Genomic DNA, 23491 nt, shown 5'->3' with positions numbered 1-23491 from the left:
CCATCAGCTGGAACTGCTAATTCGCCAGCTTTAGTGAAAGACTTTTGAAAACACGTGTTGCCTTCAGGTCGGTCGGGTGAGCGATGGTGCAGTACGTGAGGACACGGAGTACCGGTGTGAACTTGCTTCCGGGCGCCTCAGATTAGACTCATTATGGCTTCGGAACTATTGACGTGTTTTTGTGGCTTGCACGCAAACAAATGACTCATGAGCACACGGCACCCTGTTGCGAGCACCTTTGTTTTTCCTTCAAAGGGGATGAGGGTGTTGGGTTTAAACCAAATGTCGTGTTGGTACGCCTCTGGTCACAGAAATATCTGATTTGGTTTGACCATTTTTTTGTTGTCACTTGGATACGGTGTTGTTCGTGACCTTTTATCTGCTTCCATGGTCAACAATGCGTACTTCCTTCTTGAGGTCTTTTAGTGCCATAATAAAAGAGCTTTTCTTAGACAAATGTGTGGGACAGGAGGACATGGAGTTGAAAAAAGTTTGGGAACGGCCTTTTCAGGAAGCCTCAACATCCGACTTTTGCGTGTCCTCAGTGGGAAATGCGTGGAATTTGACACGCACAACCAGCGTGGAAACAACGAGCAGACGTGCGTCTCCAGAGATTGGAAAGCTCCAGAGACTTTAGTTATAAAAAAAATAATGATGATAATGAAACTATGAATAATAATGCTTGAACATAGGACAGTTACATTTTAGACTTAGACAGACTTTATTGTCATTTTGTAAACACTCAAAAGGAAATTTCGTTGCATACGGCTCTCAACAATGAAATGATATTTCGGCTGGATAAAAAGTGACATTTCTATATAAATATGAAATAAGATAATTATAAAGTGCTTATAATTATAGAATAGTGCTTAAATTAATGATAAAATGTTGCCCATATTCATAATTCTTCATTTTTTCCCCCAATCATTTTTCTATGTAAACAGGGCGTCACCACGGCAACCGAAATAAAAACTGTTCATCCTAAACATGTCGAATGGGAGTCTTTAGGGAAAAGACAAAAATAATTTTTATAAGAATTTCTACAGAAACAATAGGATTCCTGCAGCTCATAACAACAATAGTGGTAGCAGTGGTAAAAAAAATGCTAAATTCAGATGAGAAGTCGATTTTAAAATGAGCTTCTCGACAGTCTCAGTTGTGAATCCAATAAGCTCCAGTCCGGGTTTCCCTAGAAGCCCATCTGACTCCCTTGGCAGCGTTTGTTTACTGCCTGGGAGAAGAAGAAGAAGAAGAAGAAGAAAAAAGACAGGCAACACACATAACCTGGGTGACAGAGCAACTACCTTTTTCTGGCCGTCCAAACAAGATTTGAAAAAGCTCCAAAAATAGAAGAAGACAAGTACGACTTTGCTCTGCTTTGTGGCGCGTCTGCCATTTTACACGAGCAACGCGACTGGACGGTGTGACGTTCACGTGAAAAGCCCGAAAAAACGTGGAGCTTACTTGCTGTCGCGCGGAGCTGCAGAAAAATTCCGAAATCTCAGTACCGGACCTCGCGTCGGAGTTCGGAGTAGAAACAACGCACGAGGATAACTTTTTGCCATGCTTTGGCCCACGCTCGACGCGCATTCGTGGGACGAGTTGTTGTTTTTCCGAAACTCGCGCAAACGTTGCGCCACGCGGGCTTCCAGCGACCTGGACTCACAGCAGCTAACAGAATTAGACCAAATATTAATTTGCCGTGTAAATAGTCCACGTTTATGTGGACGTAACAGCCCATTTTTGTAGTGGGTGAGGTAAACTTTTACGTGTGTGGTCTTGGTTGTCTGTCTGGGCTTGGCTACTTTTGATCAACTAGCTCGTTAGCTCCTGATTGCTAACGTTAGCTGCCAGGTAAAGCCGCTTTTGGGCTCACTTAGTCGGGGGAGTTCAAGCCACAAACCCGCGGAGAAGCCAGACGTGGCTGGCTGTCTGTTTTAGCATTAGCTTTAGCCGCCGCGGCAGCTTGAGTGAACACGTTGGACTCGTTCCTCCGCCCATCTTCCGGGGTCATTTTTTGTTTACTTGCTGGCTCACGCTGCAAAAGCAAAAGAATTTCCTGAAGAAGAATTACATCCCCGAACAAGCATCTCGTCCTCCCCCCCCCCCCACGCCCCCTTCTTCTTGTGTCTCCCCTTCCCTCGCCACAAGGATTACTCGGGAGTTCTTGGCCGGCTCGCAGCAGATTGTCGGATGGTGCTCGAGCCCGAGTCAGTTATGTGGCTCCGGACTTTGGCTCTTGTTTTGGCCGCAGCCTGCTTCGTGACCACCACCGCGGAGAGTAAGTAGCCATTTCATTTCAATACCAACCCTTCATATATATAATTTTCTTGGAAATAAACAGTATAACTTGAACGACATTTGAATCAAGTGTGTTGGAGGGGGGGGGGGGGGGGGGCTAATTGGTTAATTGTGACTTCTAACCAACCCAATTGCACCACGAACTCCAAATGAAGTTCAGATGTTTTAGTAGGCTCTCCTGGACATTTTTTGGGTGGTCGCATCTTGCAGCACAACGTGTCTCCATCCTCGGCATCCGCGGGAACTCAAAGGCACCAGTCAGGGGAAGGTTGCAAAACAATTGCAAGGCATTCAATATAACGTGGAAGTAAGACAGTCACATAAAATATAGTGCAACTGTGACATCACCACTCACTGGATGTCCCTCCTAAATTGATGAAAAGACAAGGAGAAAACTGGACAGCCAAGCTGATGCAACAATGAACAAATATAAGTTATGGGTATTTATGCATACGTAATATTTACATTTTTGAGGCTCACCCTTTGAACATTTCCGTTTGGTTTTTAATTGCGTTGTATTGGTTGTCTAATGGTTTATCTTTGTCTCGTTCACAAAAATTGTTCATTCTGGGCAAGGGTGTGTAGACTTTTACACGCACTGTTTGGAGACGTGTATGTGGATTGAAAGCAATTGAAAAAGGAAAGGCAGAAATGCTGATGAAAGGCAGCATTCCAGTTGCCGAGTTGCCAGTAGACGTTTGATTGTAAGCGCTGTTGTTTTTGGCCACGACGACGTATTGACGATGTTGTAAGTCACGTGCGCCTCGCCTCGTGCGCATAAAAGGCGCAAAGGTCGTCCACTTATCGTCTGTTTGTGTCCGTAAACAATTTGTTGTCGCTGTCGCTCCTCCCGGCCGGCTAAGAAGCCGGAGAATGCTGGAGGATAATCAGCTTTCGCTTGCCGGCCAAGTTGAACTTTTTGTTTTGTGTTTCTAACTCTGAGTAAAGGAATGTGACGTTATAAGCTCTTTTTTTTTTTTTAAATGAATAAATGAACCAATATGCTTTTGTGCAGTGATTTTCAACTGTCGCAATTTCTCCAACTTCACCTAATTGGTCACAGAATGATTCAAAGCAGGTGCAAGGATGCTGGCGTCGATGTTGCTGCGTTAAAAACATTCCCCCCCCTTTTTTTTTTTAAATTTAATTTATTTATTTTTTTTAAATTTTGTTACGATTGCGTGCGAGTAAACATTTTTGACTGGCAAATACATTTGAAACTATTTGTACTTGTAGGCTAAATACTACAAGCAAAGGTTTTTTCTTTTTAGCATTCGGCCGACATTAAAATAATACGTTTGAAATTTACGTAAGTAAACATTGTATTTTCACGTTTTCCTGTTTTTTCCCCCAAAGAGATCCCGTTGGCTATTGACTTTAGCCTCGTGGCTAATGCTAGCTTATATTATGGAGTGGCGCGATTTGAGCAGCGGCTTCGAGCATTACAAAAAGAGCAAACACATGTAAAATCAGCATTGACGTTTTTATTTTTGCAAATGATTCACTTTTCTCTTGGGCCGCTGTCTTAAGGACATGCAGCGTAGCAGGCACGACAACAAAGCTGCCTATTAATCACTTTTCATCATGCACTCCGCTCCAGAGCCTCGGAAAATATGATGCCATGGCAAACATGTTTGTTGTATTACATGTGTGGGTTTAAAAAAAATTAAAAAAACAAACAAAAAAAAACCTCCTTAGGTTTTTATTAGTTTAGTATGGAATCAGCTGTCAGTGAAATGTGGCCGGGCCTGTCGGGTACCGCTGTAAACGCCAACTTCGGTAATAAGCACCTTGTTAAATTAACACCTCGCTGACAGCTTCATCAAAACCAAACCCGCCTTTATTCTCCTTGCACAATTCTCAAAAGCCAGACGGCGTCATTTGTATTTCGTGCGATGTGACTTTACAGCCATTTGTCTGTTGCTAGCTAAACAAAACAAAACACATCCGGCGATCAATGCAGAAGCTCAAGAGATATTTTAACGGACTGACGGAAACTTTTTTTTGGTGAAAAAGCCTGTCTATTATTATTTCAGGCCATATCGCCCCAAAGGTGTGACAGCGGTCGGGTTCTCGCCGAAGACGATTACATCACATGTTTTTGTAACAATGGCGCTGACTTGTACAGAAAGCGGCAAGAACCTTGAAAAAGGAAGTGTCGCAATCGCGCCACTGTTTGTGTTCCCGCGTTATTGGGGGGGGGGCCTCTCAGAGACGCCCTCACCCTGGCCTCCATGCACAGTACCAGCCTACCAACGCGTTACCCCCGGCAACCCTTTGTGGGATCGGAATAGCTCGCTCGCAGCGTGGACCTCCAACAGTCTGTTCAAACTTGTGACCGGCTCATTGATGATTCTCGGCAGCACCTACAAGGCCTTGTTTTTTTTTCTTTTCTTCAATCTGGCCTTGGAAATCTCGTCCTGTCGCCATAGCAACCTTTTGTGAGCACACCTCCGTAGTGCAGGAAAAACGTCCTAAAAAGTTGAACAGTGAAGGCTGTCGCTGACAAATAGTTTTAAATCAATTGTCTTGTCGATTGTTTTATCTTTATATTCTGCTGAAAAAGGGGAAAAAGTTTGTTGTTTTGATTTTTCTTTGACAATAACATTTTTGTGTCAAAGATTTGAGGTGGCTTTCGGTCCATCAGTCCGATGATCACAATGTCACTTTTTTTGTCCAATAATTATGAATAAAAACATAAATGAAATAAGTCATTTTTCTTGTGATTCCGCCTGTAGTATGAAAGTAAAAAAAAAAAAATCCTATTTCAGGGAATTACAGTGACATCTGTCCGCTTGCATCAAAATGATCGATGAACCACATATCGCATTGTGTCATTAACGGGCGAGTGGTTCTGTACTTTATTTGAGTTTTATTGCACAACGGTTAATCTTTCACACTCGTACGACAGCTCAAATGGATTTGTCACTCGCTCGTGCGAGAGTCCTCTGTTTGTTTTGCTCAAGGCGCTTCACGTTGCCGCAACCTGCGCTGCGGCCATTTTGTGCCGCACGTCCTTTGAGATTTACGAGCCCTGGCAAAAGTGGCGGCTAAATGTTCGCACATGGACGAGCTCGCTCTTCCTCCAAAATTCCCATCCCGCGCATCGGAGCTGCCGCGTTGCCGTTTCCAGCGGGCTTAGCTATCAATGGCTTAGCTCGGCTATCGCTAAAAATACGGTGGCGGCTGAAAGCGAGCGCTGATAGGCGCGGCGGCGACGACTCGCTGGCCCGGTGCGCGGGGTCACTCGGTGCGTTCTTTACGAGCAGCGGCGTCCCCTCCTATTGTACGTTTGTCCATTCGCTCCACCGAAACGAAAGCTGAGCTCTTTGTGGCTCCTGTTGCTCTCACTTTTTTTTCAGACTTTCTTTTCCCTCCCTTCTAGTCCTCCCAAGTTCCAACTCATAGTTGCTGCTTCTTATTTGCGGATACATTGGAAGGAAAAGGCTTTTGAAGAAGTAGCTACCGTAATTTTCGGACTATAAGTCGTGGTTTTTTTTTCATAGTTTGGGTGGGGGGGGCGACTTATATACATATATGTTTTTTTTCCACTTTTTTGGGCATTTTATGGCTGGTGCGACTTATACTCCGGTGCGACTTATAGTCCGAAAATTACGGTATGTCAATAACGGAGGCGATTCCAACTTGTGTTTTTTTTTTCGTACCCAATTTATTTTGCCGATAACATTCATCCATATCCCTTCTTGTTTACACCCAACAAACTTACGCAAGAGATGTCAAAGGAGGTCTGGGCCATAAAGAGGCGCATGCACGCATGCCTCTCGCCACCTTCCAGCTGAGCGGGCCACCCCTGTGCACCCAGCTCACCGGCGGCTGCCTCTGTCAACAAATACAGAGCTGCGTGCCTCGCACTCGTGAACTGTCAGCTGACCCCGGAATGCCTCAAGTTGCACTTGCACAGCAAACGGAGAAGAAGAAGAAGTAGCGGGATGGATTAGGTCTTATCCACTGTTGGAAACGGGCGTAGCGCGTTTACTCTCACCAGGCGATCGGCCTTTGCTGCTTTCTGAGCCTTATGTAAGCTCTTTATCGGCCCGTTGGCGCTATCATCTGCAAGTCTGCCACCGCAGGACTCCATGTTGCCTTCAGCTAGCCCCGCATGACGTGTTGTTGAAGCTGTAGACAAAGTCGACCCACTGATGAAAAGTAATGATGCCATCTTCTCCCTTTCCCTATTTGCAGTCTGTCCGAGCAAGGACATCCGTAACAATGTGACCAAACTCAACTCGCTGGCCAACTGCACAGTGATCGAAGGCCACCTCAAGATCATCCTCATGTTCGGAAGCAAGCCCGAGGACTTCCGGGGCCTGTCCTTCCCCAAGCTGACGGTGGTGACCGACTACCTGCTGCTGTTTCGCGTGTACGGCCTGGAGAGCCTGAGCGAGCTGTTCCCCAACCTGACGGTGATCCGCGGCAACAACCTGTTTTTCAACTACGCCCTGGTGGTCTTTGAGATGCTGCAGCTGCGCGAGCTGGGCCTACACAGCCTGATGAACATCACGCGGGGAGCCGTCAGGATCGAGAAGAACCCGGACCTCTGCTACCTGTCCACGCTGGACTGGTCCAAGGTCCTGGACTCGGTGGAGGACAACTACATCGTGGCCAACAAGAACGACAGGGAGTGCGGGGACGTGTGCCCCGGGGCGTCCGTGGGAAAGACCACCTGCCAAACCACCACCATCAACGGACACTTCAGCGAGCGATGCTGGACGCAGAAGCACTGCCAGAGAAGTAAGTTCTTCTTAACTCAAACACAACCTGCCCTTTGAAGACGCTCGACAAACACAGGTGGAACACACACGCACGCATTTTCGAGAGCTTTTCAAGCGCAGGCCGCCGTGTTGCGTAAGGGTGCAAGCACCCTCGTGCAAGATTCTTCCGAGTACTTGCTCGGTACGGCGAGAGCGGCAATACCCTTTGTGTTTTCCTGGCACGGTGCAGACCGAAAAACAAGCGAGTCTACAAACCTGCTGGCTGAGAGGAGCCCTGCATTGTTGTTTTGGAAAACACCCTAATCCCCCTCTGGAGTCATTTGGAATAATTGCGTCGCCCGTCTGCGGCGTTAATCCTCGGCCATCTCCGCGACCTCATTGTGCACTCGGTGAAAGGCCGCGTCACCGTTTGGACTTGACATTGTCCCCACCTCTGAGACGGACAGGCGCAAGCAGTCCAACTCGTGACCCACATCCGCAAAGTTGCTGATCCAATTATTCCCGGCTCGCTTTTGTCGCTCAGCAGTTGTTCAGCGAAGCCAGCTGCTGCCCGTTCCCGTTTCGAAAGCAGCGGCATTGTAAATTGTCCGCCCCCCCCCCCCCTTCCCTTCCCAAATTGACAGGTTGGAGAGTGGATGAAATTTGATTGATTTTCTTTGCTTCACTAAACAAACCTGCGTGGAGATTAGGAGATCATCCGCCAAATAGCATCAAGGGTTTATTCCAGCACACAATTGGTCCAGACCAGATGTTGAACCACATGCAGCGCTTCCCCGGGTCACATGCTCGTCAAGCACACCGTCACACTTTCTACGGGGAAGACTGTCAAGCAATCTTTCCACAAAACCTCTCCACTTCCAAAACGGTTTGATCTCCCAGCCATGTCCATAAAACGCATTTGCTCCTTCTCCATGTGACTGCTTAGTCGACGACGAGGAGATTAGGCAGCTGTCGGAAGAGTCACTGGGTTACACTCGCAAAACAAAACAACTTGACTCCGGTTCCCCCGCGGCTTGACTTGGCTTAGCGCCCGTGTTTGAAAGCTTTTGTCGCCTTCCTCACGCTGTCCGCAGGGTAATTTTAGCCGCAACCGCAACGGGTCGCCCCGCTTCGGTTAGCCGCGCCGATTCCATTTGGCCGTACGCGCCTGCCGGAACACGTGCTGTGTCGCGTCCACGCCGGCTAATGATGAGCGACGGTCTTGTTGACTCGACGTGCGATCCCCGCGAGTCACAACTCTGATTGAGTTTGATTGCAACCTACTCGTCGGCCATTTTGAAGGCAACCGGTGAGGTTGATTTGGACTGTGTCAATTAGTAACCTCTCAGTTGAGACTAATACATTTCCTCCGTCATTCAATATAGCACTCTGTTTTTGGAGTTATGAATCCCTGATGGACTTTTGTAGTGTACCGTAATTTCCGGACTATAAGTCGCGTTTTTTTCCATAGTTTGGGTGGGGGGGGCGACTTATACTCAGGAGCGACTTGCATACATATATATGTTGTTTTTTTTCACTTTTTTGGGCATTTTATGGCTGGTGCGACTTATACTCCGGTGCGACTTATAGTCCGAAAATTACGGTAATCATTTTCTGCTAACAACTTCCACTGCAGCAAAATACTCTGGTTCTGAGTAATGTCTCGCTCTTTGGTTACTCCACTCACGTTTCCTAGCAATGTGTCCTGTCCTCTTATTTGCTCTGCTAATCTTTGCAATCTCTTGTTTGCGAGGACAATTGTTGCCCATTTCCCTCTGTGTGTGTGTGTTTTATTATTATTAAAACCCATTTTAATGACCCTCCTTAGGTTGGAGTCGATACATATTGCATAATTAATGATTTTCTCCTGATCGGTTAGTACCTGGTGGGCAAAAGAAGACGAGGCGAAGAGGTTCACATGTACGGACACAAGCTTTCCGGGTTCCGAGTGTGTGCGTAAGATGAGCCGTAGAAATGGACATAACTGTGTAGGGGGGGGGGGGTATTGTTTGCTGCTGTTGCTAGGAGACAGAGGAAGAGTAACAGTGCAGTGCGACGGCACATGAAGCCATCCATCACTCGCCGGAGGAAGGAATCGCAAAGTTAGCGGTCAAGACGGACGAGGGCACTTGACGAGCCCGCTGAACTCTGGGCCCCCCCCTGCTCCCGCGTGGGCGGAGCTACTATTGCCACCCTCAGTGGCGCCACCGCTCTTTCCCCACTTCAGATGATTGCGCTCATCCTGATTGCTTCCCGTCTTTGTTGCGCCATTCCAACCGCCGGGTTATGAATGGACGCGGAACCGGACACTTTTCCTAGACGAAGGGATAGAAAGAAGCTGCTTTGGGAGATTTTCCACTTTCCGATGCTTAATCGATATGGGATGCGAGGGACTCGGTGACCCGAAGAAACAAAGGCGGCGTTTGTCTCTTTCACACTGCCCGACCGCAAAGTGCCAGGCCCGTTTATTTCTCAATACTCGTATGAACAAAACATCGTCACGTCACGCGACTAAGATCTAGTCGATGACGCACTTGGTGGCTAATTTCAAGTCCGGCGACCCAGTGCCGGAGGGCATGATAATTAAGCAAGAATGATGTGTTCTTCTTCTGTTCCCTTCACGCTCAATTGAAATCAAGCCTAAGTGTGCCCGCGTGTGCTGAGTAAGCTAAAACCAAAGCCGCTGAAGTGAATCGGTACGTTTGAGAGTCTTGAGGTTGTTGCAGAAAGTTCTTGGTCTCACTCTCTTAAGTGTGCGGCAGATGAGTCTGATAGCGACCCCCCCCCCCCCCCCCACGCTGACTTCACCACTGTGGCACTTGCCAGAAGCTGCACCCTGCGAACTCTTCGCCCAACAGCTACTGGAGCCAGCCCCGTGGAATCCCAGACATTTCAGGCATCCAGCACACGCCGGACAGACGGGCGTTTTTCATCACCCGCTCCGCGCTGGCCACAGTTTGACTCTTGACCTCCAGATTGAGTCGGGTGGTTGGATTTAATCGATGCAGAAAAAGCAAGAAACGAGTATTGGCTTTTGCAGTCCCGGCAAATCAAATTTTGCCCATTTGCCGTACCCACCATGTAATCCAATTTATTTAAAAAAAAAAAAAAAAAAAGCTCTTAGTGTCCCTGTAGCTTTTTTTATTTGTGTGACTGTCCAAGTCAACACTTAGCGTGCAAATGACTTGCTCTTCCGATTGACAGCGGGGCCCGGAAGGCAGTGAAAACACACGGGGCATCTCGTGCGTCATTTGCCTGTCGAGCAGGATCCCTAATTGCCCGTCGCCATTGCTCCGCATGTGTGTTTATCATTTCTATTCCAGTCTCGGACAAACTGGATATCCTGCTTTCAGGTGGCGATGACGGCGGCGGCGGCGTTCATAACAAAAAGAGCCGTTGTTTTTCTGTTCTCCATCAGTGGAGAGCGGAGCTCGCTAATGAAATTGTTTACCTGTTGCACCCCCCCCCCCCCCCCCCCCCCCCCGTGAGCTCAGCCAAAGCCCGCCGCCTCGGCTGCTAAATCAAAACATGTCGCGAGCGAGGCATAGCAGGGAGGACGAAACAAATGCACTCTCCTCATTCGCCTTAGTCACGATTTTTCTCTTTGATTTGTTTTAAATGAACTCACGAAACTCAAATCAGCCAACACACAATCTCGGCATGTTCGTACAGACTTGATTTGAGTTGTTTTTATCGTTACAAGGTCTCACAAGTGGCTGTTTGTTTGGAATCTTTCCTCGCCTTTCAAGGATAAGTTCAATTTGAAAAGAAAGAAGAAGAAGAAACTAAATACTGGCCCTTGTCATTGCAGTGGAATTTTAATTAGCATCCAGCACACCGCCGCTCACACCGTTTTGCATTTGCTGCCCTTTCGATATGAACTTAACGCATGAGGCCTGAATAAGTGGTTGTTTCATGCCAAATTGAAAGGATGCCATGGAATGATTGGATGGATGGATGGATGGATGGATGGATGGATGGATGGATGGATGGATGGATGGATGGCGGTGCCTCTGCCTCGAAGAAAGGCTCTTCAGTATGTAGGCAGTTTTTAATAAGGGATGTTTCATTTGCAATAGAGTAGTAACCTAATTTTATACGTCAATATCAGAAGATGCCGCAGTATATCATTCTCTTACGCTAACACGATAATTCCTTCGTAAATATTTGCATAAAAAAAAACTCTTGGTGGCACTAACGTAGCGTTAGCTTTTTTTTAATTAACTTGCCATCGGGTTTTGAGTCCCAGGTGGTATGTTTTTCCCTATTTTTATTGTCATGTTTGTGCACATTTCAAACAAAATGCAAGTAGACTGCCGCTGTTTATTTATTATTACATTCATCCAAACCAACCATTGACTGGTCCATTAAACATTAAACCGTGTTTATCGATCGTGTCTCTGGAAAGTCAATGACGCTGGTCTCCGGCTTGTTACGTTTCGAAGCAGCTCCACCGGCTGCCGAATTCGTGCCTCCGCATCGGAGCACCAAAGTTGAATTTGTGTGGGAGCGGGTAAAAAAGTATATTTTTTTTTAAATACATTTTTAGATGGTCTATAGTGCAGATTTTGAGCTTGTCTGTAATGTCTCCCCTGCGATCAATCGGAGCGTGCACGGTACATAATTTTCCGGACACGTAAAGCCAGTGTAATTATTTCCAAATGTTACATTCCAACAGGTCTTTCCCGGAAAGGATCAATCTCGGCAGCAGTCAAGCCGATTAACTTACAAGTCGGCGTAGGCCTCAGACACCTTAATTAAGTTTACAAATCGGCTAAGAGGCGGTGGACTCGGCACTCGAGACGTTGCCGACTTCAAATTCCGACCCGTGAGAATTCCTACAATGTGCCTCAGAACTATAGAGCCAAAGATTTATGCTGCAGGGCCTTTTTGCAGTGGTACTTTCCGCCTGAGTTGTTTTTTTGGTAGAAAGTTTGTAAGCATGCGAAGCAACTTCAGTGTGTTTCAGTCTGTATAATATTTAGTCGAAAACCGTCCTCCCTCTTGCTCCCACGCTGAGCAGCTGCCATCCGAGAGGGTCCGAAAGGGTTAAAACTGGGGCCCTGTCTTCCTCGGAGCTGGGGAGAGGCCGTTTGAATGGCTTGCCTCCGCAGCTAGCCAACACATTGGCTAAGGCCGAGGGTGGATCTTTTGCGGCCGCGACACTCCGGCATGGAGCTCTGCTCCGGGATCGGGAGTCCACCGTGTGCCCGTTTACGTCAAAGTTGAAGGACAGCGTTAGAGACAAACTTTGGGTGCTATTTTTCGGATCTTTTTTGGGAAGTCAGGAAAGGTGGTTGAACCACTTAGGTAAGAAGCAGCGGTTATATTAAAGCATTTTCCCCATGCATGGTGAAGCCCCTCCTCACATTCCCCCTCTCACTGCCATTCTCATGTTGCTGAAGCCCACACATGCTTCCTTCAGAGGTGGCAGAAGGACATGGGGAAGGGCTGAGTGGCAATGTTAAATAGCAGCTTTATTTACACTCCGAAGCAGCGTGAAAATGACGACAACTTTTTCCAAACAAACAACTTTGCACAGTCAAGCCGCGGCCGAGAAAGCAGCCGCAAACCTCGGAACGGTGAGAACCACTCAGGCGACCTCTGTGAAACCAAATTGTAACCCTCGCATGGGTTATTCTAAACCAACACACAAGCCGGCCCCCTTTCCCGCTGCTTAATCCAACTCCTAAGTGGGGTCAGTGTATTTTATTTGAGGCAGATCCTGTTTACCTCAAAGAACCTTTTGTCCTTGTCATAACGAAATGCCCGCGCACATAGGCATGTGCCTCCACACATGATCTCATGTTACGTAAGAGGCTTATTATTACAAACACACATGCGGACGCCCGCATAAACAGCCACCTTGCGCCTCGCTATGCGTCCTTCCAAGCATTTCTGTTTCTTCGCTCGGGTAACACACTGTTCACAAAGACGCACATTTTGCTTGTGTGTTCTTGAGTCACCCGTCACTCCTAGTTTCATGTTACAAAAGTGTCCGTCTTGCAAAAGATGTCAACCGTCGCTCGTGTTTACTTCCCGCCGGCCCCTTCCTCATTCACGTTTGTCTGGTGTGGAGGAAATGTCCGCCAATGACCTGTTGTTAGCCGGCTGCAAGATGATCCCCTTGGTTGCTGACTGGCCCAGTGAGGGATTTCACTTTGGCTTGTGAGCACTTCTCTGGAGTAATAAAGCCATGTAAACCTCTTAATTCAGGAAGGGAAGATGTGTTTGCATAGCTGACTTGTTTGGGGTTCGACTATATCTCCAGTTTGCCCTCCCAAGTAAAAACAAAAACTATTGAGCGGCTCATCCCTTGAAAACAATTTGTTGGGCTCTGTGTGGAAGATGGTATGTATGTTCTAGCATTTTTTTTCAGAATTCTCCCCTCTCAGGAGTTGCTTTGAGTGATAGATGGCCTCCCTAAGAAAGGGACATCAAATAGAAGTTGATCTTTATCCAGTGGGACATTTCTCATGAAATAGAAAGAGCAACACTTAAGATATATTTGCCCTTTAAGCGAACCCATGATTAAGAGACGCAGGAAAGCAAATGCAAGCCAGATGAAATCTCCTTTGACCCAAACAATGGCCGCTTCCGACTAACGTCTTCACCATCCTGCCCTGATTGTGTCTGCAGTGTGCCCAGTCCATTGCAAGCACCGCGCCTGCACCCGGGACCAGCAGTGCTGCCACGAGCGCTGCCTGGGCGGCTGCCTGGAGCCCCAGTCGGCCGAGCACTGCGTGGCCTGCCGGGGCCTCCAGCACCGGGGCGGCTGTGTGGAGCGCTGCCCCCACGGCTACTACACCTTCAAGGGCTGGCGTTGCGTCTCCTTCGCTTTCTGCCAGGAACTCAACCACCGGTGCAGGCGGGAGAAGGAGCGCAGCAAGAACCCCGAGTGCCACGAGTACGTGATCCACAACGGCGGCTGCATCCAAGAGTGTCCGTCCGGCTACACCACCGTCAACTCGTCCGCGTGAGTGCACCGCAATTGATATATATATTTTTTTTTTTACCGATGTTCTCAGCAATCCGGAAAAGGTTTAGGCTGAACTCACTCTACGTGTTTTCTTGCGACACAAAATTGGTGGTTTCTAGCCCGCCAAGGAACGTCTGCTTTGCCACAAAGTGACTCAGACATGAAGCCTTTTCCCCTTTGCTCCACTTGACTCCATTTACGGTTTTTGTCCTATGCGTCTCGCGGATTTTCCACCCTGGATGGAAGATTTATACACGCGCTGACCTCCCGACAACCTTCTTCACATCTCTCTCTCTCGCGGACCTCAACAGGGAACTGGCTTATTTTTTGGGCGTGCCCACCAGTCAACTTGAGCTCCCAACATCCCTGATCTTTCTTGACAGGCCGAAGACAAGAAGAAGCAGCGGGGTGTCGCGCGAGCGTGTCTCGTCTCGTGTTGCGAAACGACGAGAGGCGGATTGACAGCTGTCGCTGTCACCATATGAGCCATAGTTGCAGTTTTCCAAGGAAGGATACACAAACGGTGACGCAAAACCTGGAGACAAACAATTTCACAACATTGTGACGCAAATGCACCAGGGACAGTTGGAGCGTTTCAGAAAGTGCTGCTGTTTTGGAACCAAATTCAAATGGTTGCTTTTGATCTCTCGAGATTGCGGTAATAATATTTACAATCTGTTGACCTCAACTGAACGCTTTTCGTACCGTCGCATCTCGGCAGTTTCCCTCAACTCAGAATAAACTCGACACTCAAAAGTTGCACACATGGCACCGCACAAAGGGAATGAGGTCAATGTGGATTGTGAGCTAAAGATGGTTTTTCTTCCCCCCCCCCCCCCCCCCCCCTAACGCTGGAACCCACATACTTGGCCGCGTCGTTCCCGAGGCTTTTTTCAAGTGTCGCAGTGATTTCGATTGTTTGCTTAGCCGAATTAATCTGTCATTAATCTTCAAGTGGCTGCAATACTTGCTCCCCCCCCCACCCCCTGCCGCCATGAATAATGCGGCCAATTAGCTGAGGCCCAGTCAGGATATTGTCAGTAGACGCTACACTGCGAGGAATTTGGGTTGTCGTCACTATGTGACAAAGTTTCAGTTCTTTGCAGACATTTTGTTTTTGCAGTTGTTTTTTTGCCAAACAAAACCGCTCCGTCACCGTAAAGCCGCCAGCTCGCAACGCGGCGCCGATCACACCGATGACCCCCCCCCGAGCATAACGTCCATCTCTAGTGTCTAATCCTCGCTTTAATCACAACCTTAATCACTCTAGGGCAAAATAAATACCCTCCTCCCGTGGGTCTGCTGAGTGAATCTCTCGCGGTTGACTTCGGAGCATTATCTTTTTTGTTTCTGTGCTCATCATCATCACCACCACCACCACGTTATGAATGATGGCATTGTGCAGATTGCTTTTCAGGGAAATAATCGAATACGGCAGACGCACACAGTCATGGCAAGAGATGTTGTTATGAAAACATTGCGTAAGCCGGGTTGCAGAGGTCTACGTTGAGCTGTTTTGTTATCGTCCACTTCTATTCACTGTTTTCTTTAATTGCGGTGAAGTGACTCAAGACAGGAGGAAGGGAAGAAAGAAAATGGCAGACAAGCACGTTTAGCGGCGGGAACATTTATTCGCTAATGGTTTTGATATTTCTCTCAGGATGCGAAGCAGATACGAGGGCAGGATGAGGATAAAGGGCTTTGTCATTGTTACCGCGGTGACCCCGGATGACTTCAGCGTTCTCTCAGCGCTGACGTTCTTCGCTGTTTGTATAAACTTTGCCACACATGCTCAATGAACAGATGTTTTTTTTTTTTTTTGCTGAGAATTTCAAGGCGAAGATGGTTCCCTTTTTTTTTTTTCCCCTGCAAGTGTATCAACACGTTTTTGTTTCTCGTCCGCACAGGCTGAACTGCACTCCGTGTGCCGGACTCTGCCCAAAAGTGTGCACGGGTCTGAAAACCGTGGACTCGGTCACGGCGGCGCAGGCGTTGAGAGGCTGCACCATCCTCAATGGCAGCCTGGTCATTAACCTGCGCGGAGGAAGTAAGCACCTCAAAACGGCCGCACTCAAAGTCTGACCAGGCAACATGACAAACCGATTTTTTTTTTGGGTGACAGATAACATAGCGGCGGAGCTGGAGGCCAGCCTGGGCCAGCTGGAGGAGATCACCGGCTACCTGACGGTGCGGCGCTCCTACGCCCTGGTTTCGCTCTCCTTCTTCCGCAAGCTGCGCGTCATTCGTGGGGAGGTGACGGAAATTGGGTGAGGCGTCCTCTACCTGCAGAGAGGGATCTCGAACTTTTTTTTTTTTTTTGTCGTCATGCATGAGTCATGCTATTCTCCTGCCTTCCCTAGCAATTACTCCTTCTACGCCCTGGACAACCAGAACCTGCGACAGCTGTGGGACTGGTCCAAGCACAAACTAAGCATTGTGCAGGGACGCATGTTCTTCCACTACAACTCCAAATTGTGCATGTCCGAGATCCGTAAAATGGAGGAGGTCACCGGCACCCGGGAGCGCAGGAACGACATCGCGTCCAAGAACAACGGCGACCAGGCCTCGTGTAAGTGGCGTCGCCGTGGCAACCCAGCGTGAAAATATTGCTTCGAAAAGATGCTCGACAGATGGACGATCAGCTTCGGCGGATGGATGGCCCATCCACAACATTGCGTTTTCGATTCACTTCAAAAGCTCTTTCAGCACATTCAAATGATTGAGGGTGTGAAGAGCTTCTCCCGCAGACATCTTTATCACCGGTGAACATCTTCTGCCCCTTTCTTCATCTCATGGTCCAAATCTGTTTTTCCAGGCGAGAATTACGTGCTGAAGTTCACTCAGATCCGCACCATGAGCGATAAGATCATGGTGAAGTGGGAAGCCTTCTGGCCTCCGGACTTCAGAGACCTGCTGGGCTTCATGGTGCTCTATAAAGAGGCGTACGTTCCGCTGCCACCAGAGTGTCGGTTGTTTCCGAGCGTTTTCACGTCACGCTGCTCTTTTTTTTCTTTCCAGGCCTTTTCGGAACGTGACCGAGTTTGACGGTCAGGACGCGTGCGGCTCCAACAGCTGGGTGATCGCAGACGTGGACCCGCCGCCTCGCTCCACCGAAGGCGACCGGGACCACTTTGAGCCGGGCCACCTCATCTTGCCCCTCAAGCCCTGGACGCAGTACGCCATCATGGTCAAGACGCAGCTCTCCGCCTCCGACGAGCACCAGGTCAACGGGGCCAAGAGCGACATCATCTACGTGCGCACCAACGCCACCAGTAAGTCCACATCGATTGAAGTGTTGAAGTGGAGCCTTCAGGTTAATGCCAATTTTTCAATCGGAAATACGTTCTATTATTAATACCAACACAGGAATAGAGATTGTCGGATACGATAGCTCGGTAGCCGCGTCAAGAGCGGCCTGGCTGGCGCGTGCTCTCGTCGCGTCTGCCACCTCAAGGTTCCTCGGTCGGGTTGTCGGTCCTGGCCCCAAGGGCAGAGCCGTCATTCCGTATGAGCATCAGCCGGTCATAAGTAGTCTGCACTGGCCTTCACCCTGACCACGCAGACTGGCCTCCTTCATCACGTCCTGACTTTGATCCTTCATGTTTGTCACCGTCGGCCATGAGCCATCAAGTTGCGCTTGACCGCGCACAAGTGGGATCGCTTAACACGTGTCAGCTTGCTAGCGCGGTATGCTGATCATCGCTTTTGCTTCTCCTTCTCAAACAGTACAATGCATTTTGGCCAAAAGGTCGCCACACACTCCCAGGCGCTCCTCCACAGTCCTGATGCGTCGTTGTCTTTCCGTCCACAGAACCGTCGGTCCCTCTCGACCCCATCTCATCGTCCAACTCGTCCTCCCAGATCATACTGAAGTGGAAGCCCCCCAACGACCCCAACGGCAACATCACGCACTACCTCGTCTTCTGTCAGCGGCAGGCCGAAGCCAGCGAGCTCTACAAGTTTGACTACTGTCAGAAGGGTGAGGCGTGATCTGTCGCGATGGAGACCCTGAGAATGGATTCATAGTACTCCTATTCATTTCAGAGAGGAAAGATGATGCGAAATAATAAAAGATTGCCTTGCATGACTGAAACAGTTACGATGGAAGTCGGTCCCCTTTTTGTGACCGTATCCTTTCATCTCCCCAGGAATGAAGCTGCCCTCGCGGGTACCCACTCAGGTGGACGGCAACGAGGAGCAAAAGTGGAACCAGACAGAGGAGCAGGGCGTCGGCACGGGATGCTGCACCTGTCCCAAGACCGACAAAGAGTTGAAGAAGGAGAAAGAGGAGCTGGAGTACCGGAAGACCTTCGAGAACTACCTCCACAACGAAGTCTTTGAGATGAAGTACGACTTCCCACCCCCACATTCAGATTTAAAGGGAGCGTCAAGTCTCAAAAATCTTTTTTCAGACGCTCAAGACAACGGCGCTCGGCGATGGGCGTGGCCAACCAAACGCGCCCGCTCCCCACCGCCGCTTCAGGCAGGCTGTCCAGCACCGCCGCCCCAGAGGACGAGGAGACGTTCGAGAGCACCAAGACGGTGGTCACCGTGCTGGCCAAGGAGTCCACGGTCATCTCCAACCTGCGCCACTTCACCAGCTACCAGATCGAAATCCACGCCTGCAACCACCCGACCGACCCGGCCCGTTGCAGCATGGCGGCCTACGTCAGCGCCCGCACCATGCCCGAAGGTTATGCTCGCACACTTAACGACAAAATGAGTTGAGTTAAAGTACAAAGTGGTCCAATACACAACCTGCAAAAATCAAGTCATGATGTACGGTACTGTAACCGATCGCAACCAAATCGTACGCCTCCCGCGACATTAGCGCGCTTTACGCCCCCCCCGACAGACAAAGCCGACGACATCGCGGGCCCCATCACCTGCGAGGTGTCCGACATGAGCGCGCACATCGCCTGGCAGGAGCCCACCGCCCCCAACGGCATGATCATCCTGTACGAGATCAACTACAAGCGCGTCGGCGACAGCGAGGTGAGCAGAAGCGTCGTCCGCCGCTAACCCAAACAGCAGCGGCCAGTTTCTTCATCGGGGCCTGTCTGAATGCGTGGACACCAAGCCAAACTCGGCAAGATCTCTGAGGAGATGAAGGAACGAGACTCAGCCCTTGAATGACGTGTTGTTGTGGCGCCGCAGGAGCTTCACCACTGCGTCTCCAGGAGCATGTACAAAAGCGCGCGGGGCTGCAAGGTGCGAGTCATGCACCCCGGGAACTACACGGTGCGGATCCGAGCCACCTCCCTGGCTGGCAACGGCTCGTGGACACAGCCCACGTACTTCTATGTTCAGGACGCGAGTAAGCCTTTGCCGGCGCCATGCGATCCCGGGAATGCGTTAGGTGTCTCACGTCCGGTGTTGTCGTTTTTCCCAGGAGATCCTCTTAACATTGCAAAGATTGTCATCGGACCCATCATCTGCGGGCTGGTGGTGTTTGCTGCCTTGGTCGGATTCGCTATGTTCAAGAAAAAGTAGGCGGCCTCAGTTTACTCCTCTCCAAGCGCCACTCTTATTCCACGAAGTGACGGAATTGTTTTCCTTTTAGCCAAACTCAAGGGCCCAGCGGTCCCATTTACGCCTCGTCCAACCCGGAGTACCTTAGCGCAAATGACAGTAAGCTAAGCTTGTTTTGATGATTCCAAAAAAATGGTTTCATCCTCCTTGGCTAACTTGCAATGGCGATGGCGTGCAGTGTACGAGGAGGACGAGTGGGAGGTGCCCCGCGACAAGATCAAAATCCTGCGAGAGCTGGGCCAGGGCTCCTTCGGCATGGTGTACGAAGGCATAGCCAAGGACATGACCAAGGGCGAAGGCGAGACGCGCGTGGCGGTCAAGACGGTCAACGAGTCGGCCAGCCTGCGCGAGAGGATCGAGTTCCTCAACGAGGCTTCCGTTATGAAGGCCTTCACTTGCCACCACGTGGTAAGCGTCCCATGATTATTAAACATTGAGGAACACGGAATAGGCTCATCATGACGATTGCGATTTGAAATGTGGTCACTAAATCTTTTTTTTAAGGTGCGTCTGCTGGGCGTGGTGTCCAAAGGTCAGCCCACCTTAGTGGTCATGGAGCTAATGACCCACGGGGACCTCAAGAGCTACCTGCGCGCCCTACGCCCTGACGCCGAGGTAACGCTCTCTCGCGTGTTCGCTCGACCGTAGCGTGCCCGGCCATTCAATGTAAGGATGTCATTGTCAGAACAACCCGGGCCGCCCGCCTCCCACGCTAAAGGAGATGATCCAGATGGCGGCCGAGATCGCCGACGGCATGGCGTATCTCAACGCCAAGAAGTTTGTGCATCGGGACCTCGCTGCCAGGAACTGTATGGTGGCTCAAGACTTCACCGTCAAAATAGGAGGTGCGCTTTTTCAACTCGGGAAGATGTGTCCTGGCTAATGTTTTTTACAGGTTTAGTTTTGTATTCTTTTCCAGATTTTTTTTTTTTGAATCATTATTTAATATCCTTTCATTTTTTTTATTTCTTTTCTGCCGTTCTTTTCCTCTGAATGAATTTTTTCGGATTTCTTTTCACAATATTAACTTCTATTATTAAATCAAATATTTTGAGTGTTATAGCTCAATAAGCTTTATTTTTCCTCCGTTCAGATTTCGGCATGACCCGAGACATCTACGAGACAGACTACTACCGTAAAGGAGGGAAAGGTCTGCTGCCCGTCAGGTGGATGGCGCCCGAGTCGCTCAAGGACGGGGTGTTCACTGCACATTCGGACTGCTGGTTGGTGACTGCTTGATTTTGAACTACGCATGAAAGAAAGGTTTCTGCATCGCAGCATTTTTGCGCACAGGTCATTTGGGGTGGTCTTGTGGGAGATCAGCACACTGGCCGAGCAGCCTTACCAAGGGCTCTCCAACGAGCAGGTGCTCAAGTTTGTCATGGACGGAGGATACCTGGACCGACCGGACAACTGCGCAGACAGGCTGTGAGTACATCGTGTCAACAAATTGCAACCATCTCCGTTTATAAATTGGATTGGAGTGTTTTGGGATAATAGTTTGTGGTATGCATCACAGTTTAAACTGTAAATATTGGCACCTGGAAGGAAGGCGGTTGTCCATTGAGGTGCCCTTCCCATAAGAGGAATTGTAATTGCATATTGTTGCCACAAGACGGCGCCAAAGCAGCAAAACTAGAAAGGCTCATAAGGCAGCTGCCATATCATGCAACCTCTCAAGCATGACAACAAAACAGACTAGTAAATACAGATACAATTGACTGCATTCTATTTTCTTTTCCAGACACAACCTGATGCAGATGTGCTGGCAGTACAACCCCAAGATGCGGCCGTCCTTCCAGGAGATCATCGAGATGCTGCGAGACGACCTGCACCCGTCCTACCGCGATCGCTCCTTCTTCTACAGCGAAGACAACAAGCCGCCCGAGAGCGTGGAAGACCTGGACCTGGACCTGGACAACATGGAGAGCATCCCCCTGGACCCCTCGTCCTACTCCCAACGGGAACTCGGCTGCTGCCCCGACCGGGACAGCGGCGGCGGGAGTTACGAGGAGCACCACATCCCTTTTGCGCACATGAACGGCGGCGAGACCAACGGACGCATACTGGCTCTACCGCGCCACAGCCCCTCCTAACCCCAACCGCTCCTTCCACAGAATCTATTTTTGTTTCGACATAAACACACATCAATCACACTCTCACCAGAGAAGCCCTCAGTGCATACCTCAGGATTTTTACTTTTGCCACATGCACACACACTACAGCGCTTTTTGTACGTAGGACCTCCGGCATCTTACCTCTGTACATACTTTATATAAATAGAGAGAGAAATATTCATTTTTGCCAAGTTTGTGGAGAAAGGATTCAACTGTGAAACAAGGCTGCTAATAAACAAACAAACAAACAAACAAAAACTTTTGGATGAAAGCGAGGGGTGGGAAGCAACATAAACGGACCTCTGACAAGGCATCTGAAGAACCTGAGCGCCCCCCAGGAAAAAAAAGAAAAACATTTGAAAATGGCTTCCCCACTCCTATGCTGAAAGGCTCGATTCTCTGGTTATTGTGGGGGGGAACCACAGATATGGACCCCTGCCAAGCCATTGGAGGAAGTGGAGTGTCCTCCCTCCCCAAAAGAAAAAAACCAGCGGCTTCCCACTGCCACACGGAAGGTTGTTGTGAAAATAAGAGCAGGACGACAGTGGCGCCTTAAGATACGAGTGAGCCAACACACCTTTTTGTAGATACGAGTTGTTCCGCCGTTTATTTCGCTTTGGCTTGAGAGCAAGACGTTGAGACGCAAGCTGAATGGTAGCAGTGAACAAAACTCAACGCGGTTCACAATTGACAGCTTGGCAAATAGTGAACAAATAAGTTGAGGATTTCAGCCAAATGAATCGCAAACCTTTCTCTGCATTATGTTAACAAACACTCAGGCTATCAAATAGCTTACTGTGAAACTGATCAGCTCCAAATATCTCTATGGCAGTAATTGACTGCCTGCCGCCGGTATCGGAGTAGCACAATGCTCATTGGATTTTTTTTTTTGTAAAGTGCAAAAGTACTTGATTGAAGGAAATAGGAACGTGCTATTTTTCCTCATTTACAAAAACATACCCCAAATTTTTATGTTTATAATTTGGGAGGCTGGAACGGATTAAAGGCATTTAATTTCACTGGGGAATTATGATTTGCCGTATGAACGTGGTCACAGAACAAGTTAAACTCGTATTTTAAGGTATCACTGTACATATACGGACCCCCGCCAAGGCTTTTGAGAAACTGGAACCCCCCCCCTGAGGAAAAAAAAAAAAGCAACAACCACAAAAAGGGTTCCCCACTCCTGTATCGAAAGGCTTGTGAAAGCTTGTGAAAAAGAAGGAATAGAAGTGACCTTCTCGAAACTCTTGAACAGACTGATGAAAGGAGCACAGATGATTCATGGTGATGTTTTTTTTTTTTCTTTTAGTTTATTTCCTCGCACTCTGCAGTATTCCAAACAGAAATGGCACACAAGATACAACACACACGAGGACACTTTTAGTTGTCTGGTTTTATTTATTTGTTTCCGTTACACATCTACAGCTGAAGGATATTTAAAAAAAAAAAAAAAAAAAATGACCTCACATTGACCAATAGCTGCTTTTACTTTTAAAGCGGGTGTTCAAAAACTGTTTTTTGTTGTTAATATAACGTGTATATATATACAGCATATCCATGGTTGATTGATGCTTTTTGTATATAGTTCATGTTGCAGAAAAAAATGTTTTAAATGTTCCGCTCATTATAGTCTTTTTTTGTTTGATTTTAATCCAAACTTGTGAACTCATGATCAACCAACAGCACTTGGTCCTTTTTCTTTGCTTGATAGGAGAAGGGGTTTTTTTTTTTTTTTTTGCTATTTTGCATCATCGTTATCCCTAACGAGATCAAATAAAATGTTAATAATGCAGCAAGTTGCATCCTGCCTTCAGGAGAACATCAACCTGAGTTTGCTATTTCCTTGT

The 23491-nt window shown here is 48.5% G+C and overlaps 1 protein-coding gene across 2 annotated transcripts; it reads left to right on the top strand.

Moving 5' to 3' along the window:
• The first annotated feature begins 1189 nt into the window (after window positions 1-1189).
• insra (insulin receptor a) lies at window positions 1190-23469 on the top strand. 2 transcript variants are annotated; one of them, XM_061295323.1, is made up of 21 exons: window positions 1190-2281; window positions 6505-7053; window positions 13653-13989; window positions 15900-16039; window positions 16115-16259; window positions 16353-16561; window positions 16808-16934; window positions 17011-17264; window positions 17804-17971; window positions 18141-18339; window positions 18405-18715; window positions 18848-18987; window positions 19150-19309; window positions 19385-19481; window positions 19556-19623; window positions 19703-19932; window positions 20029-20139; window positions 20210-20369; window positions 20618-20747; window positions 20818-20952; window positions 21269-23469. In XM_061295323.1, exons 1-21 carry the CDS (start codon window positions 2194-2196, stop codon window positions 21618-21620), a joined length of 4110 nt encoding a protein of 1369 aa, XP_061151307.1. In that variant the 5' UTR covers window positions 1190-2193; the 3' UTR covers window positions 21621-23469. The 2 variants fall into 2 exon arrangements, with proteins under 2 accessions (XP_061151307.1, XP_061151308.1); XM_061295324.1 differs by having other exon boundaries at window positions 1191-2281; window positions 18405-18685.
• Window positions 23470-23491: the final 22 nt, after the last annotated feature.

The sequence above is a fragment of the Syngnathus typhle genome, linkage group LG13, assembly GCF_033458585.1.
Source record: "Syngnathus typhle isolate RoL2023-S1 ecotype Sweden linkage group LG13, RoL_Styp_1.0, whole genome shotgun sequence".
Lineage (NCBI taxonomy): Eukaryota > Metazoa > Chordata > Actinopteri > Syngnathiformes > Syngnathidae > Syngnathus > Syngnathus typhle.
Note: the sequence above shows the minus strand (reverse complement) of the source record. Positions and strands in the feature narration are given on the sequence as shown.